The sequence below is a fragment of the Mustela lutreola genome, chromosome 16 (assembly GCF_030435805.1).
Source record: "Mustela lutreola isolate mMusLut2 chromosome 16, mMusLut2.pri, whole genome shotgun sequence".
In the NCBI taxonomy this organism is placed as follows: Eukaryota; Metazoa; Chordata; class Mammalia; order Carnivora; family Mustelidae; genus Mustela; species Mustela lutreola.
Window position 1 is genome coordinate 52,937,839 of NC_081305.1, and position 17,294 is coordinate 52,955,132.

Genomic DNA, 17,294 nt, shown 5'->3' on the forward strand with positions numbered 1-17,294 from the left:
AATCATAAGTAAAGAACTCAGTAGAATTTCACAAACTGATCACATCTCTCAGCCACTGAGATCATGAATCAGGATATTGTTTGTCCTCATGAGCTCCTCAGTAACTTTCCTCGGAGCTCAGCAGTCCTTTAATGTATAAGGCAAGAGATTGCTGTCCTCCCTTTTGATCTTTATGTAAAAGCAATTAGCCAATGTGAGCTCTTTTGTATTTGGCTTCTTTTCTTCCCATCATTTGTGAATTTATCTGTATTTACTGCATGTTGTTGTGCCTCATTCATTAGAATGGTTAGATCCAATTCCGTTGTGAATATCAACTGACTGCATCATTCTACTGCATGGAATTTCACAAACTGATCTCATCTGTATAAGCCATTGAGGTCATGAAACACAATATTGTCCTCTGAATTCCCTCTAAGGTCTCATTAACTTTTCCCCTAAGCTCAGCACTCTTTCAGCATCTAAGGCAAGGGATTGCTGTGCTCACTTTTTTACTTCGTATAAATGTCATCAGGCAATGGAGACTCTTGTATTTGGCTTTTTTTTCTTTCTCCATATTTGTGAATTGATTGATTTTCCTGCATGTTACTGTGCATGATTCATTAGAATGGATCGACCCTGTTCCGTTGTGTGGATGCCAGTCACATCATTCTACTGTTAACAGGAGGGGGGATGGTTCTCTGTGCAGGACTGTCCTGACTAGTACTGACGTGTAAAATCTATGATTTGTCTTTCAGTGGAAAGATATGTACACATATCTGCTGGCTATTTATATGGGACTGAATTTTTCATAAATATAGTAAGATAGTTCAGCTTTAATAGATAATACCAAACACTTTGCTAAAATGTGTATACCAGTTTTCCTGCCACCAGCAGTGTACTGGATTTCTGAATTACATATTTACAAAACTTGGTTTTTTATGTAGGGTTTTTGTTTTGTTTTTTGTTTATTGTTTGTGGTAGTCTTTCTGGTTGGTGTGTGGTGTTACCAAGTCATGGGTTTATTTGCATTTTTGTTGTTGTTCGTTACTTCCTGTTAGTATGGGGTTTAGTTAACCTTTGGATAATCTCTTTTTCAAAGTGTCTAGTGGGTTTTTGTGACCATTTGTTTTCTGTTGCGATATCTTTCTTTTCATGCTTTGTAGTTTTGTATATACTTTGAGAATAAGTCCTTTGCCTCCTCTCTCACTCTACTTCCGTTTCTCTCTCTTGAGCTTTTGATACGGAGTAGTTCTTAATTTTAATGTAATCCAGTTTGTCAGTTCACCCTTCATGGTTAGTGTTTTTATCCTTTTTAGAAATCTTCCTTGATACCAAGACCTCAAAGACAGAAGAACCCTTTGTTTTTCTAAAGACATCATTACTTTTACAATTTTGTTCTTTTTTTTTTTTTTTTAAGATTTTATTTATTTATTTGACAGAGAGAGAGATCACAAGTAGCAGAGCAGCAGGCAGAGAGAGGGGAAAGCAGGTTCCCCCCTGAGCAGAAAGCCTGATGCGGGGCTTGATCCCAGACCCTGGGATCATGATGACCTGAGCCATCCAGGTGCCCCTTATTTCATTCTGAAACCTGTTAAAAATCAGTATGTTGCATGCTTTAGGTAGTGACTAAAGTTTTCTTTAGTCACTTTTTCTTTTTTTCCAATCAGATTAGCTAACAAATTGAAATGTATTCTGAAAATATTGTATTGTGCTTTCTTTTCATTTATTTGTACAAGTCTTCATAGCATTAACACCATAACAATCTTGGAACAGACTTCTCCTGTGATTTTTCTCCATCTTTTCCTGCCTCTAGTGATGTTTAGCAATCTCATAGGACCACACACTCAGTGTCAGTTTTTTTGTTTGTTTGTTTGTTTTAGATTTTTATTTATTTATTTGACAGGTAGAGATCACAAGTAGGCAGAAAAGCAGGTGGTGGGGGGGCGGGGAGCAGGCTCCCCACTGAGCAGAGAGCCTGATGCTGGGCTCGATCCCAGGACCCTGGGATCATGACCCGAGCCGAACACAGAGGCTTTAACCCACTGAGCCACCCACATGCCCCTCAACGTCAGTTTTGATGTCATAAACCTTCCATGGGGGGGGGGAATATATACATATATATATATATATATATATATATATATATATATATATATATATATAAATTTAAAAAAAAAAACCTTCCATGAGTGTCTTTGCTCTGACAAATGATTATTTCAGTATTCCCATAACAGAATGACTTTCAGGGACTTGGTAATAGAAGTCTTCTTGTTATACACTGTAACTGGAATCTTGGCAATCTGATCGCTGTTTTATCATTCTCTCTCTCTTTAGGTCACTGGAGGTGACCTAAGTAGGTTAAGAGGTAGTTTAAGTTCTATCAATTTTATCACCTAATATGAGTATAGTCAACTCATTGGTCACTGTCTCTAAATAAGTCCCACCCACAGTGACAGCTTTTGGGCGAAAAGATTGCTGTCATGATTCTGGATGCACACCTGTTTCATATGTTTACAGAGTGGCCAGGGTTGTGTCCTTTGTGGTAGAGTATGTGTCTTTGGTGCCTTCCAGACCCTTAGGATTAGCTGTATGGACACTGGTTGGAAGGAGTTTATTAAAGTTCAAGCTTCCAGGTTCATTGAGTCTTTAATTTTGCTCTGTATGTCACCACTAAATGAGCAACAGAGCAGCATAAAGGAAAATGAATTTGGGTACTGTCATGAATGTCAGAAGAAAATTGTACATTTGCTCTGTGCGGTATTGTTATTACTCATTGAAATCGTGCTGTGAGCTCATGACCTCGACCAGGCTCCTTGATTTTCATCAGGTAGTGGCACACAGAGTAGGTCACGTGTATTCACAGGATCAACATTTTCTCCAGATCTTCACCTAAGTTCAGGGCAATCCAATGTGTTTTTGTCCTTGTGACCAACACTGTTTCATTTCACACAGTCTTGTCCAGCTTTTAGGTCTTTGTTGCTATTTTAATATTCCCCATTGATGTTTGGTGAATAGCTCTGCCCTAATTCCTATGTGTTTTTCCATTTTTTGCCCTTTTTTTGTAATGAGCCATGATTCTACTCTATCCAGGATCTGCTTTGCCTAGGTAAGGAGTACAAAATACTCTTATCTTTTCAGATAACATGCAAATTTGTTTGTTTGTTTGTTTGTTTACCATGTCCCTTAGAAAAGCTTACTATAGAAATGTAAGGTAGATCCTTCTGGGTACTGGGATTTCTTTACCTGGTGAAATGCAAGACCCATGGGGACATGGGTGTTATAGCTCACTCAATTCTTCTGTATTGTATCCTGCCTGTCATAGCCTTGCAAAATGTTTCCTGAAGTACATTGAATAGATTTTATCCCAGAGCCTACGTCGGTTTAATGAGTGTTTGATGAGGTGGTGTACATATGGGAAAATTGGGCTGGAGCTCAGCTGATATCATACTGAGTGGTGGATATTGTTGGGAGATGATTCGGATGTTGGTTACATTTTCTCCATGTGTTCTGGATAGATCCTTTGAACATTTTTATTCTAATTGTCTTTCCATTGATGTTTGTGTATAAAAAAGCTTGGAATATAGTGACAGTGTCTTGCCCTTGGGTAGAGGACAGATTTGTTTATTGTACGAGAAAATGTATGTCCCCTTCCATGGTAAAAGTTTAGGGAGATATCCTAGTTCTTCCTTTAATATATTGGGATTTCCTGTGCTCAGGATCTCACACATGTGGCGCAAACCTACTGTATGTGCAGCATCTCCCTGTAGGAATTGTGAGTAGGAGGTTGACAAGTGAAATTAGTATGATCAAGATGTTGGTGATGTTTGCTGTATCATGAACAATGGCCTTTGGTCTTTATTCCATGAGTCTTCTGTCTTCTGCCAGCAGTGGAAAATTGTTAGAGGCCAACTTGTTACATTACAGAATGTGTGTAATCTTGGAATTTTTATAGTACTTAAGATTATCCATGGACTTTATTCAAAACAAAACATACATGGTGTGTTATGCTTTTGTTTGTTTATTTGTTTCGTTGTTTAGTTGTACACATTAGTGAAATCATATGGTATTTGTCCCTGTTTGTCTGATGTATTTCATATAGCATAATACCTTCTAGGTCTGTCCACGTTGTAACAAATAGCTAGAAACAACAAAACAACAAAAAAAGCAGAAATAGACCCATAAATACAATGAACAGCCTGCTGGTTACCAGAGTGAACCCCAATGGTAGAATGGGCAAAATAAGTAAAGGGTAATTGGTGGTACAGAGTTTTAGTTAAGGAATTAGTGAGTCAGGGAGATAAAAGATATAGCATAGGGGATACATTCAGTGCTACTGTAATAGCATTGTATGGCAACAGACAGTAAGTAGCTCACGAGTGGTGAGCATAGTAGAGCCGACTGTGTTGTGAAATCACTGTTGTACACTGCAAGTGATGTAATACTGTATGTCAGTTATAATTTTTTTTTGTCAGTTATACTTGAGCAGAAAACAAGATAGAGGGACCCCTGGGTCGGTGGCTCAGTCTGTTGAGCATCTGCCTTCAGCTCTGGTTATGATCCCATGGTTCTGGGATTGAGTCCAGTATTGGGCTCCCTGCTTGGCGGGAAGCCTGCTTCTCCCTCTCCTACTCCCCCTGCTTGTGTTCCCTCTCTCACTGTGTGTCTCTGTGTCAAATAAATAAATAAAATTTAAAAAGAAAAAAAGAAGTCACATGTAAAGAAAGCTAACCTCTCCACATGCAGCTCATCGTAGGTATTCACAGTAGGATATAGAGTTAGGATAGCAAATTTCTGTGTAACACAATGGAGACAATGTACATTGTGGACAAAGGAGAGGGTTTAGGAGAAGGAGAATGTGCCCAGCAGGGTGAAGGAAGAAGGCACAGAAGAGCATGGAGCGCTCAGAGGCCGAGCAACCCAGGAGATACAAGGAAGAACAGTAATTTCTGAACCTTTCTTCAGTTGGTTTTCACTGCAGTGCACTCTCTCTTATCTCTCACTATTAAAGTGCATGTAAGTAATGGCCACGTGACTCATGAAGGCTTCTCTGCATTAGTGGATTCTTTTGGGGATACTGGAAAATCCAACTAATGTTCCTGCCCACGTTCATTGTAGGCAAAGTCAGTTTTTAGAAGGAAGTCAGAGATGCAAACCAAGGAGATCCTGTACCCAGAAGCAGTGGGCATTAGTAAAAGTATAGGGAAAACTGGGTTGTTGTTGTTGTTGGTTTAAGATTTTATTTATTTATTTGACAGACAGAGATCACAAGTAGGCAGAGAGGCAGGCGGGTGGGGGGTGGGAAGCAGACTCTCTGCCGAGCAGAGAGCCCGATGCAGGGCTCAATCCCAGGACTCTGGGATCATGACCTGAGCTGAAGACAGAGGCTTTAACCCACTGAGCCACCCAGGTGCCCCGAACACTTGGTATTTTTAAAGACTGTGGGATCTCAGGGGTCCAAGCTAAAAAAACCCAGCATTGAATCAGGACCAGATTGTTCCTGCATTACTTGTTGACATGGGAGCTGTTTCCAAGAACATGCTTGGCAGGGTGAGTGGAAGACGGAGAAATACAGGGAGCCCCAGAGAGTAGTGGCAGGTCCTGTTCACGTGCCAGGGCCATGTTGGCTCAGATGGAAAGTGAAGGGAGGGAGGACTCAGGCCCACCTGTTTCGTTGTCTTCTCTGTGTCAAGGAACCCTGTGAAACTGTCCATCTTCTCTGATGCAGGCCTGGAGTTTCTGTGGAGCCTACATTCTCCAGGTTTGACTGCCAAGAAATGGTCGTGTGCTTCAGATTATAGAAATATTTTTTTGTTTTTGCTTTTAATAATTAATGTTCTTCATTGAACCGAAGCTGGACTCCATGCAGCCTCAATTTAATCTCTTGATTCCCTTGTGAGGAGCACTTCTTTCTACTATGGTCCCACCACCTAGAAAGGAATAAATTTTTATCATTGTTTGTTTAAACCTCCCAGAAAAATGAGGTAAGGGAGCTGTAGATTCATCCCTGGTGTTAAATGGACTTTGCCTCTTCACTTGACTAGATCAGTACATTTGTACAGAGAGGTTCCTTGCTTTGGGCACACTCAGGAAAGACTAGAACACCATCCTCGAGAGAAAAAAAATTAGGACATAGGTGAGTGTAATGACTAGAACTTCTAGTTCTAAACCTCCCAGTCCCTACTGTTGGAGCGGAGAAATCCCTCAGTGTTTAAGGAACCCTGGATGATATTACTAAGGTAGGGCAGGGTACCTACAGGAGATGAGAGTTCCAGAATTCTTTTTTTTTTTTTAATTTATTTATTTGGGAGGGAGAGAGAGTGCGCAAACAGTGGTGGGGTGAGGTGTGGCAGAGGAAGAGTGATAATCCCAAGCAGACTCCACAATGAGTGCAGAGCCCCACCCAGGGCTCAGTCTCATGACCCTGAGATCAGGACCTGAGCCAAAACTAAGAGATAGACACTCAGCCAGCTCTGCCACCCAGACACACTTATCCCACCGGTCCTGAGCTTCAGTTTGCCTCCGTGTCAGGGTCTCTGGACCAAGCCTGTGTGCTTGAGCTGATCAGAATGCAAAGAGGAGCCTGTGAAAGCCTGTGATCACACACAAAACCAAGCTTAACTGCACTACTGCAAATTACAGTGTATGGGTTCCGTATGTGGCTTGGTATTTGAATAAAGTGGGTGTTTTCAGGTTTACATTTAGATCATGATTTACCGACTTGTTTAGATATTTATTTCACAGCACTTGTTCTGTGCCCTTTGAAGGACATTAGGCACCTGATACCAATGTGACTCATGACAAGTTCATGTACTTCATTTCCTCTGTCCTGTATGTCAGATCCCTCCACGGGTAAGATTAATACTTTTTCTCATTTATCATCACGGACCTTGGGAGCACTTACTGAAAGATGTGTATAATCATCTCATTTAATCTGGAAACTCCCTTCTCTGTTTCACTTTGTTTGTAGTCTACTTTGAAACTGAAGGCTTTCTCTGTGTTTGCTGGAGATGGCAGTGTTTGAAGGGGAGATGGTCAGTCAGTCACATGGGTCCTTCAACTTTCCATTCTACTACACACTCATGTCACAGACCAACTCTTCCTTAGCGTTTCTCTGTTGCTCTGTAGGAGGAAAGTGTGCATCACATATGTCCCACTGCCTTACAATTGTAAAATACAGCTCAGCACAAAGGTATATGAGCAAAAGCTTTCAGTGCAGTAAGAGACTCACAAACACTAGGTATTTCATTTATATCATTGTGGGTTTGTCTCTGGTGTGTTTGCAAGACACAAATTCCTTCATCCATAAATAGATTTAAAAGTCTTATGCCACTGAAGACATTTCTTAGATTCAAGGACAGTAAGAAATTTTGGCCCTATCATTTTTATTTTATTATTTTTTAAGATTTTATTTATTTACTTGACACACAGAGAGAGATCACAAGTAGGCAGAGAGGCAGTCAGAGAGAGGGGGAAGCAGGCTCCCTGCCAAGCAGAGAGCCCATCTCGGGGCTCGATCCCAGGACTCTGGGATCATGACCGGAGCCAAATGCAGAGGCTATAACTCACTGAGCCACCCAGGTGCCCCTATCATTTTTATTCTTCTTAACTTAAGTTGTAATTTTTTTCTGTGTTATGTTTTATCCTCACTTACCTCTCGTAGTTAAAATGTTCTGCAATTTAGGGACGCCTGGGTGGCTCAGTTGGTTGGGTGGCTGCCTTCGGCTGGGGTCTGGGGATCGAGTCCCGCATCATCCGGCTCCTTGCTCGGTGGGAGGCCTGCTTCTCCCTCTGCCTCTGCCTGTGCTCACTCTCTCTGACCAAAAAAAAAAAAAAAAGTTCTGCAATTTAATCATTTTGCATTCCCACTGTCACTTTGAAACCAGCTGTGGATCTTCTTTTATAGTTACCTCTGTCTAGTGGTCTGTGTGTTCCTCTTAGACTTATGCAGTGTCACACAATCTGAGGTAAAACTCTGGTTCCGCTATCACTGAAGTTTTGGCAAGATATTTATTGAAAGATGAAGAACAGTCCTACTGTTTTCAACATATTTATTCACGGATGAATTTATGGGGGCACCTGGGTGGCTCAGTGGGTTAAAGCCTCTGCATTCGGCTCAGGTCATGATCCCAGGGTCCTGGGATCAAGCCCCACATCTCTGCTTGGGGGGGAGCCTGCTTCCTCCTTTCTCTCTGTCTGCCTCTCTGCCTACTTGTGGTCTCTATCTGTCAAATAAATACGTAAAATCTTTAAAAAAAAAAAAAAAGAATTTATAATAAAGTGTTAGAATGGTATGTGGGTAATAAATATTCAAGAAGAATTGTTTCTGTTCATGGTGTTAGAAGTTGTGATTTCCCCAATATTCTTAATTTCAAAGCCATCCATGATTTTCTCCTTTTTTTTTTTTAATTTTTGTAATTTAGTAGTCTGGCTCTTTAAGATGTTGGCCTCACTTGCAAGCTCATGAGAAATGTAGAAACCCAGAGCCCACCTTGAAATTCCAATCAGAATATGAATTTTAATAAGCTCTTCAGTTCATTGTCATACACATTAACCCTGGAGAAGTAGACCTCTAGCTCACCTCTACTTTTCCTTGTTCCATCTCTGTCTTTATGTTTGTAGTACATTATTTTGGTAACAGTGGCTTTTAGTATTCTTTAAATCAGTAGGTATGGAACCACCAATGTACTGACTGTTCAATTTCAAGATTGTTCTGGGTATGTGTCATCCTGTGACATCATATGAATGTTAGGATGGTTTTGATCTTTCTGCCAAAAATGGCATTGGGATTTTTGGGAAGTGATTGTGTTCATTTAAAGGTTATGTTATCGTTTATTCTTATCTCTATCTTATTTATTTCTGGCTTTTTTTCTTTTTTAATTCCTTTCTCTACTAAATTTCAGCTATGTTTCTTTCTCTAGTTCCTTGTAGTGTCATGTTAATTTTACTTACTTTAGATTTTTCTTTTCTTTTCTTTTCTTTTTTTTTTTAAGATTTATTTGACAGAGATCACAAGTAGGCAGAGAAGCAGGCAGAGAGAGAAAGAGGAGGAAGCAGGCTCCCTGCTGAGCAGAGAGCCCAATGCAAGATCCTGGGATCATGACCTGGGCCGAAGGCAGAGGCTTTACTCCACTGAGCCACCAGGTGCCCCCAGATTTTTCCTTTTTTAAAGATTCTATTTATTTACTTGAGAGAGAGTGAGAGAATGAGCAGGGAGAGCGGCAGAGGAACAAGACTCCCCGCTGAGCAGGGAGCCTGATATGGGTCTCCATCCCAGGACACTGGGATCATGACCTGAACCAGAGGCAGAGGCCTGACCGAATTTTTTCTTCACTCAAGCACTATATCATAAAAAAATGGAAAAGTGAAAGTTAGGAGGGAAAATTCTTAGAAATAAATAACAAGTGATGTCCAATAAATAAAATAGCATTAAAATACTCATTCTTCAGTGTTTTCTATACATCATGTCATCTGTGAAGAGAAACGTTTCTCTTTTCCTTTTTCAGTTGAATTACTTTTACATGTTTTTCCTGCCTCATTGTTCTGACTGTAAAATCCACTACTGTGTTGAATCAAAGTGGTGAAGTCACTTTACTACCTGTTTCTGATCGTACAGAAGGCTTCAGTCTTTTACTATCGGATACGTTAGATTCCAGCTTTTAGTGCAGACATGGCATTTATTAGTCTGAGTTGGTCCTTTTATTCCTACTACTGAATGGTTTTAAATCATAAAACAGTGTCCAGTGTGCTCACGTTCCTCTTCTGCATGAGTATTTAAATATGTCATGTTTGATCTTTATTCTTTTACTTGCGGTCTTAAGTTTATAGATTACTTTTTGTGTAAACACCCTGAATTCAAGGAAGAATTCCCATGTGGTTATGTTGTAAAATAGTAAAATCTGCTTTGATTCAGGTTATTTCCTTTATTGGGGAGTTCACATAACTATTCATCTAAGTAGTAGTTTCTCTTCTTCTTTGCTTATAGTGCCTTTCTTGGTTTTGTTTATATGGTAATGCTTGTGTCACAAAAAGTGTTTTATAATTTCCTTTCACTTCACTCCTTGGAAATGTTATAGGAGATTTGAAGTACTTTCTCATTAATGTTTGTTTGAATAATCAGAATATTCACCTATCATAAGACTTCGTTGGAAGCTTTTTTTTTTTATTACTTTTTCAGTCTACTTAGTAGTGGTAAGTCAGTAGAGAATTTTTTCCCCTCTATGATTACTCAATAGAGTAATCTACACTTCATGGTAGACTGTAACAATGATGGGGAGAGTGAAGAACATCAAATATATCATGAAGGACATATCCATCAAATATATCATGAAGGACATATCCATAATATGAACATCACTGCCCAAAATGGTGAAGGATATAAAACATTTTGGAAAACATCCCTTCTTAAGTCCGCTACTTTTTGGAAATTCATACTTTTTTTATATCTATTTGTGGGTGTGTAGTTATCCATCACTGCCTTTTTTAATTAGCTTTATTTCTGTACTATCAGTTGTATCTGCTTTCACTTCTCCAATTTTGATTTCACTGGTTTTCTCTCTGTCATTCTTCCATGATTTACTTAAAAATATGTCAGTTTTGTAGATCTCTTCTGGAAACCAACTATTCCTATTGTAGGTATTTTTCTGTTTTTGCCACACCCTGTTACGTTGATTTCTATTTTAAATTTAAATTTCCTCCCTTCTTTTAGGTTTGGACTCAGTACTTTTCCTGATTTTTTGAGGTGTGGGAAGTGATGTGTGCTCCAGCACAAGACTACAGAACTCTCTGTTAGGCCACGTGATCTGTACGTGGTCTGCAAGTTTGTGTCCCTGCAGGAATCAAGTCCAGATGATTTTCTCAGCCATCTTGCTGAAGTTCTCTGATTGATTTTATTATTCCATATTATAAGTTTTCACTGTATTCGTCTGAGAGTAGTAAGTGGAATGATTTTACTTTTTTCTTATTCAATATCTTTCAGCTATATCTTCACATGGCACCCAGAGTTTCCTGCCAACATTGTGCATAGAAGCTTCTTTCCAAAACGTAGCGGTGCGTAGATATAAACATACTGCCCTGGAGAATGTACACTTCATGGTAGACTGTAACAATGATGGGGAGAGTGAAGAACATCAAATATATCATGAAGGACATATCCAGACTGAGACAACTGCGCATAATATGAACATCACTGCCCAAAATGGTGAAGGATATAAAACATTTTGGAAAACATCCCTTCTTAAGTCCGCTACTTCTGCAAAGCAGTGTCTTTCTATATATAAGGGCTCAAATCAAATGATTAAACATACATATTTGCAGAACGAAAAGTTGGAAAATCTGGAAAGTTGCCTAGTCCGTGCTGAAAATAATTATTTTAACCATTTTGAAAGTAGGATTGGATTGACCTTTGAGTCAAATATTTCTGAAAATCAGAGATTTAAAATTGAAGAACAAAGTGCTGAGTGGGATTCATTTGAGAGGTCTTTCACCGAGGAGTTAACTCTTCAAAATTACCAGGGTATTTTCAATGAAAACAGAATTGCTCAATGCAGTGAATCTGAGGAAAAATTTAACCCGGGTTCAAGTGTTAGTACATGTCTGAGGACTCATTTTCCAGAGGACCATTATGAACTTGATAAATGTGTGGAAGTCTTTTATCAAAGCTCCAACCTTATTATACATAATAGTATCCCTATGGAAGAAAATCATTATGAATATAATGAATGTGAGAAAGCTCTTAACCAGTCCTCCAGTGTTGGTGATCATCAGAGTATCCATGTGGGAAAAGACTCATACAGATGTTATAAACCTGGGAATATGTTCAGTCAGTCATCAAGACTAAATATACATAATAGGATCGGAACTGAACAAAAAAGTTACATTTGTAAGGAATGTGGCAAAGCCTTTGACTGGCACTCCACCCTGTGTCAACATCAGCCGATGTATCTGGGAGGAAAAGCTTACAAATTTGAAGAATGTGGTAAGGTGTTTATCCACCACTCACACTTTACTCAACGTGACAGAATTCGTACTGGAGAGAAAATCTACCAATGTAAAGAATGTGGCAAGTGCTTTAACCATCACTCAAATCTTAGTCGACATTACAGAATTCATACTGGAGAGAAACCTTACCAATGTAAAGAATGTGGCATGGCCTTTAACCAGCACTCAGTGCTTACTCGACATCACAGAATTCATACTGGTGAGAAACCTTATCAATGTAAAGAATGTGGCAAGGCCTTCAACCAGCACTCAAACCTTACTCAACATCACAGAATTCATACTAGAGAGAAACCTTATCAGTGTAAAGAATGTGGGCAAGTCTTTAACCATCACTCTAGCCTTACTCAACATCACAGAATTCACAGTGGAGAGAAACCTTATCAATGTAAAGAATGTGGCCAGGCCTTTAACCAGCACTCAAACCTTACCCGACATCACAGAATTCATACTGGAGAGAAACCTTATCAGTGTAAAGAGTGTGGCAAGGCCTTTAACCAGCACTCAAAGCTTACCGAACATCACAGAATTCATACTGGAGAGAAACCATTCATATGTACGGAATGTGGTCAGGCCTTTAACCGTCACTCACACCTTACTCGACATCACAGGATTCATACTGGAGAGAAACCTTATCAATGTAAAGAATGTGGCAAGGCCTTTAACCAGCACTCAAAGCTTACTGAACATCACAGAATTCATACTGGAGAGAAACCTTACATATGCAAAGAATGTGGCAAGGCCTTTAACCGACACTCACACCTGACTCGACATCACAGAATTCATTTTGGACAGAAACCTTACATATGTAAGGAATGTGGCCATGCCTTTATCCAGCACTCACACCTGAGTCAACATCACAGAATTCATACTTGAGGGAAACCTTACCAAAGTAAAGAATGTGGGAAGGCCTTTAATCACTGATCATCCTTTACTCATTATCACAGAATTCATAGTGGAACAAACCTTACAATTTTAAGTAATGTGAGAAAACTTTAAAGACGACTCACCCCTTACTCCACATCATAGAATTCATAGTGGAGAGGAACCATAAAATTGTAGAGAATGTGGAAAGGCTTTTAAGCCATGCTATTCCTGATCAGAGAAAGTGTATTGGGGAAGATTTTGGAATATGAAGAATTTTGCAAGCCCTTTATTCAGAGGTCACATTTCATTTAACATCACAGAATTCATACTGGGGAAGAACTTATAAATGTAAAGAACATGGGAAGGCTTTTAGAACTGCTCAACCCTTTGCAGCGTCTCAGAGTTTGTACTGAGGAAAAACATTACTAAGGTAAAGGGTATCATAAGCCTCTAGCTGGAACTCATAACTTACTCAACATCATAGCTATCATACAGCATAGATAAATGTAAAATGTAGAGAAAGTTGCAGTGCCTTTAACTGGAATTCAGTCTATACGCAGTATCCCAAAATGCACACTGGATTCAAACCCTAAAAACATCATGATTGAGGAAAGACCTTCATTTTAAATTTTCACTGTAGCAAACACCAGAGAGTACATACAGGTAAGTTACTTGAAAGATGTAAATATTTAGAAATGTATGTAAGTAAACATCAAGTGTCAATAAATATCATAGAAATCAAGTAGAAAGCAGTACATGAGTCAATCTATTCAGACATTACATCAAAATACTTATTATAAGGACTAATACAAAGTTAAACACTTAGAAAATGTATATGCTATTATGCTTCAAAAGAACAAGTGGTTGGGTTTTTGCATAGATATAATGAATTTTTCAACATGTCCTTGTTTTTTATTTTGTTGTTGTTGTTTTGGGTTTGTTTTTTTTATTTTCGTTTTGTGGTTTTGGGGGTTTTTGGGGTTTGTTTTTGGGGTTTTTTGTTTTTGTTTTGGTTTGGGTTTTTTTTGTTGTTGTTGTTCATTGACCTTATCTGGGATTTGTGACTAGCAAATATTAACATATTTGTACTCTCAAATCACTTCAGAAAACTCATTTATTACTAGTGGGTTTGTGAAAGTATGTCGCTGATTGTTGTTGGATCAAAGATATGAGATGTCCATCATTAGGCAGGACTCCTGCATATCTAATTGCCCACGGATGAGGAAGGACAATATAATATATAAAATATGAAGAAAATCTAAATGGAGATGCTGTTTGTGGTTATAACATTAATGTTAGTTATGATGGAAAAAGTGTCCAGAACATCATTATTCTCCATTTATTAAAACTAAAGAATTTCCTGGATATTATAAATAAAATATTTTACTCTGGTCTTTGAGAAAAAAGAGGTGCCAGTCCAGTGAAATACGGTTGTATCCTCATAATAACTGTAGTTAGAAGTAGAGGATGTCAGGTAATGTGCTTGAAATGAAGAAATCCTCAAAGATACAAAAGGAGGATAACTCTTTCTTAAAATGGCATAGGATTATGCAGACAAAATTTTTAAGAGTGATCCCATGCCTGAAAACAATGAAAATCAGTACTCCCACATCATGATATCAGCACACAAATGCTTTTTAATGCTTGATTCTGTATTTCCAAAAAGGATTATAGAGTGGCTTTGAAATGTATACCTTAGTCTGTGTGTGAACGTAATATATTTTAATTAATAAAACATGATGAATTTTAACATGTTATCATGGATGAGTAATGAGTGAAGTGTCATCCCACCATCAGTGTTAACCTATCTCATTTTATATAAGGTTGCAGGCAACTGATGAAATCTGTCATTTATTCGGTAATCATGTGGAATAACATACCTAGTAATCCATTTTTTCAGTGGCCTTGAAGTTTAAATAATGTCTGATTATTTCCCCCCTTGTTTATCTGTTGTATCATTTTCTCCTCTTTTGGACTAGTGGGATATTATAACAGACATGTTGCAGATTATATTTGGGTCTTATTGACTGATTGACTCAAGTACGCTATGATGCTGCTACTTGGCATCCATTTCATGTCCCCATCGGTTTTGCAGAGTACTTGAATTGATAGCAACCTCTCTCACTAGTGCATTCCCTAAACAGTACCCTGCAGAGTCACCAGTTAATGTAAACTCTGACATGACATTCCCAGTCCACCCTTGTGAGCACCCATGACCCCTGTCTACCATGACTTTCCCCTCGTGTGTTCTTGAAGAAGACTCTCACAGAGCTTCATCCTAAACCTGCTCTAGTTTCAATGGCCTAATCTGGACATAGCTCTGGGACTCACTAAATCACTGTATCCATGGCCCTTAATAAAGGTATGTGCCACAGTTCATAGGTGGGGGTGTTGTGTCCATGTTTCTATGAAGTAAAGATACACTTATAGCAGTGCTTGGTGTGTAATAGGTACCCTATAAGTAGGAGAAACATATTTCCAATAGGAGTGATACTGTAGCCCCAAGGAAGGGATAGAAAATGCAGAGGATGAAGAATTGGCAAGAATTCTGCATGTGGAGGAGGACACCTGTCCCAGGTTGCCCAGCTGACTCCCTGGATTTAGAAGAACACCTTCTGCTCATTTATTTTCCAAGTGATTTCCAGATCGCCTCTTCTGTTTATCCTCATTTTTATTTCCAGCTACGTAGGCATCACAGACATTCTTCTTTGCCTGTGTTGTGGCTGAATTGAAATGAGAAAGACATAAAGTCAATGGGTGTAAATTTAGACATTTAGCACTGGATTGTGGGGTGTGGAGCTAAGTAATACGTGAGATTGGCACCAAACTTAGAAAAACAAGACCTATTAAAATGTGAAGAACTCTTTCTAATGTGGGGAGGGAACCAGAGGTGACTCCTTTAGCCACTCCAAAGGCACAAGGAGCTCTTGGTGGCATCATCCAATGAATGTCATCGAATAAGTGAAATGGACATAAGGAATTGGCAAATGTGAAACCCTTTGAATCTGGGTTTCTGAGGATTAGGGAAGTTTTACCTTATCTTCATGATTTAATTCAATTCCTTTGTGTTGGCGAGGACCAGATGCTGTTGGACGACAATGATTACTGTGATTGCTCAGGCCTAGATCAGTGGCCTCGGTGGAGTAGGGGAAGTTGGATGATGCCATCCTGTAGGGCATAGCTTAAAAATGGCACATGGCCAAGTAGATGTTGGAGATGAAGAAGCCTTCTGGACAGTGTGGTAGATGGGATCAGCAAGACGTGTGCTGTGGTTGCACGACGCACTAGTATCCCAGGTGTATAACCCCAACATAGTTTAGATCCACTGTTGGTGGGTGATGTTTTCAGGGAAGGTGACACACTTCTTTGTGGGACCTTCCTCCCTTTACTCGGTGCCATGATGAGTATGGTCCCACGCTCTGGCTGTGTTTGCCATGGATTTGTCAGGGGAGCAATTCCACACTCAGTGGCAGTGAACATTCCTACTTCAAACAGTCTAGCCCAAGTGTTCTTTGATTGAGAAATGAAGAAAGAAGATATGAGATATATGTAATGAAATATTACTCAACCATAAAAAGGAATTCAGTCTTTCTCTTTGCAATGACATAGAGGGAGCTAGACTGTATTATGCTAAGTGAGTGAAATCAGAGAAAGACAAATGCCATAGGATTTCACTCATGTGGAATATAGGAAACAAACAAGCAAAGGGGAAAAAAGAAGACCGGCAAATCATGAGAGACTCTTAACTATAGAGAAGCAACTGATGGATACCAGTTACCAGTGTGGAGCTGGATTGGGGGGTGAGTTAAACAAGTGATGGGAATGAAGACGTGCATTTTTTTGTTGTTGCGCCCTGGGTGTTGTATGTAATTGTACAATCACTATTGTACACGTGGAACTAATATTACATTGTATGTTAACTAACTGGAATTTGAATAAAATCTTTTTAAAAATGTTTTGTTTTTTACAGATATAAGAGAACCTTTACCTTAACTGACTTGCAGCAGTGGCCGAAAATATACCTTTGTTAAACAAATGAAAGATTTGTCTTTTGTCCATTCCGGATTCCTCCAGAATTCATTAAGTCTCAGTAACTATTCTTATATTTTTATGCCCTTGTATGTATTTGCATCATTTCAATAAGAATCTGTTCTCATCGTGCTAAGAGACAGTCAGAAACAGTGGTTATATAGCCAAGGCTTTGACTGGAATGTTACAGCTAAGAACTACATAGACTCAGACATGACCAGGCAGCTAGAAGGGACTAAGATTGAACTATATGGCATCAATAAAGTCTCCTTGGAAATACCAGCCCGATACTTTGCTTACAGAATTCCCCAAAGTCTTACCATGTGAGCAAGGAAGATCACTTCCCAACAGCTGCAGGGAACTTGGGATATTTCAGGGACTTCATGAATACAAAAATTCACCCAAATCTGTAGTTATTGTAGACA

At 39.1% G+C, this 17,294-nt stretch overlaps 1 protein-coding gene across 1 annotated transcript in view; it reads left to right on the top strand.

The window, feature by feature from the left end:
- LOC131817376 (KRAB domain-containing protein 5-like) overlaps window positions 1–16,795 on the top strand; it is a 103,731-nt gene extending 86,936 nt beyond the window's left edge. The window contains exon 5 of the mRNA XM_059150660.1: window positions 10,955–16,795. Coding sequence (XP_059006643.1) covers window positions 10,955–12,849 — 1,895 coding nt within the window. The 3' untranslated portion in view covers window positions 12,850–16,795. The remainder of the gene's footprint in view (window positions 1–10,954) is intronic.
- The last annotated feature ends 499 nt before the right edge of the window (window positions 16,796–17,294 follow it).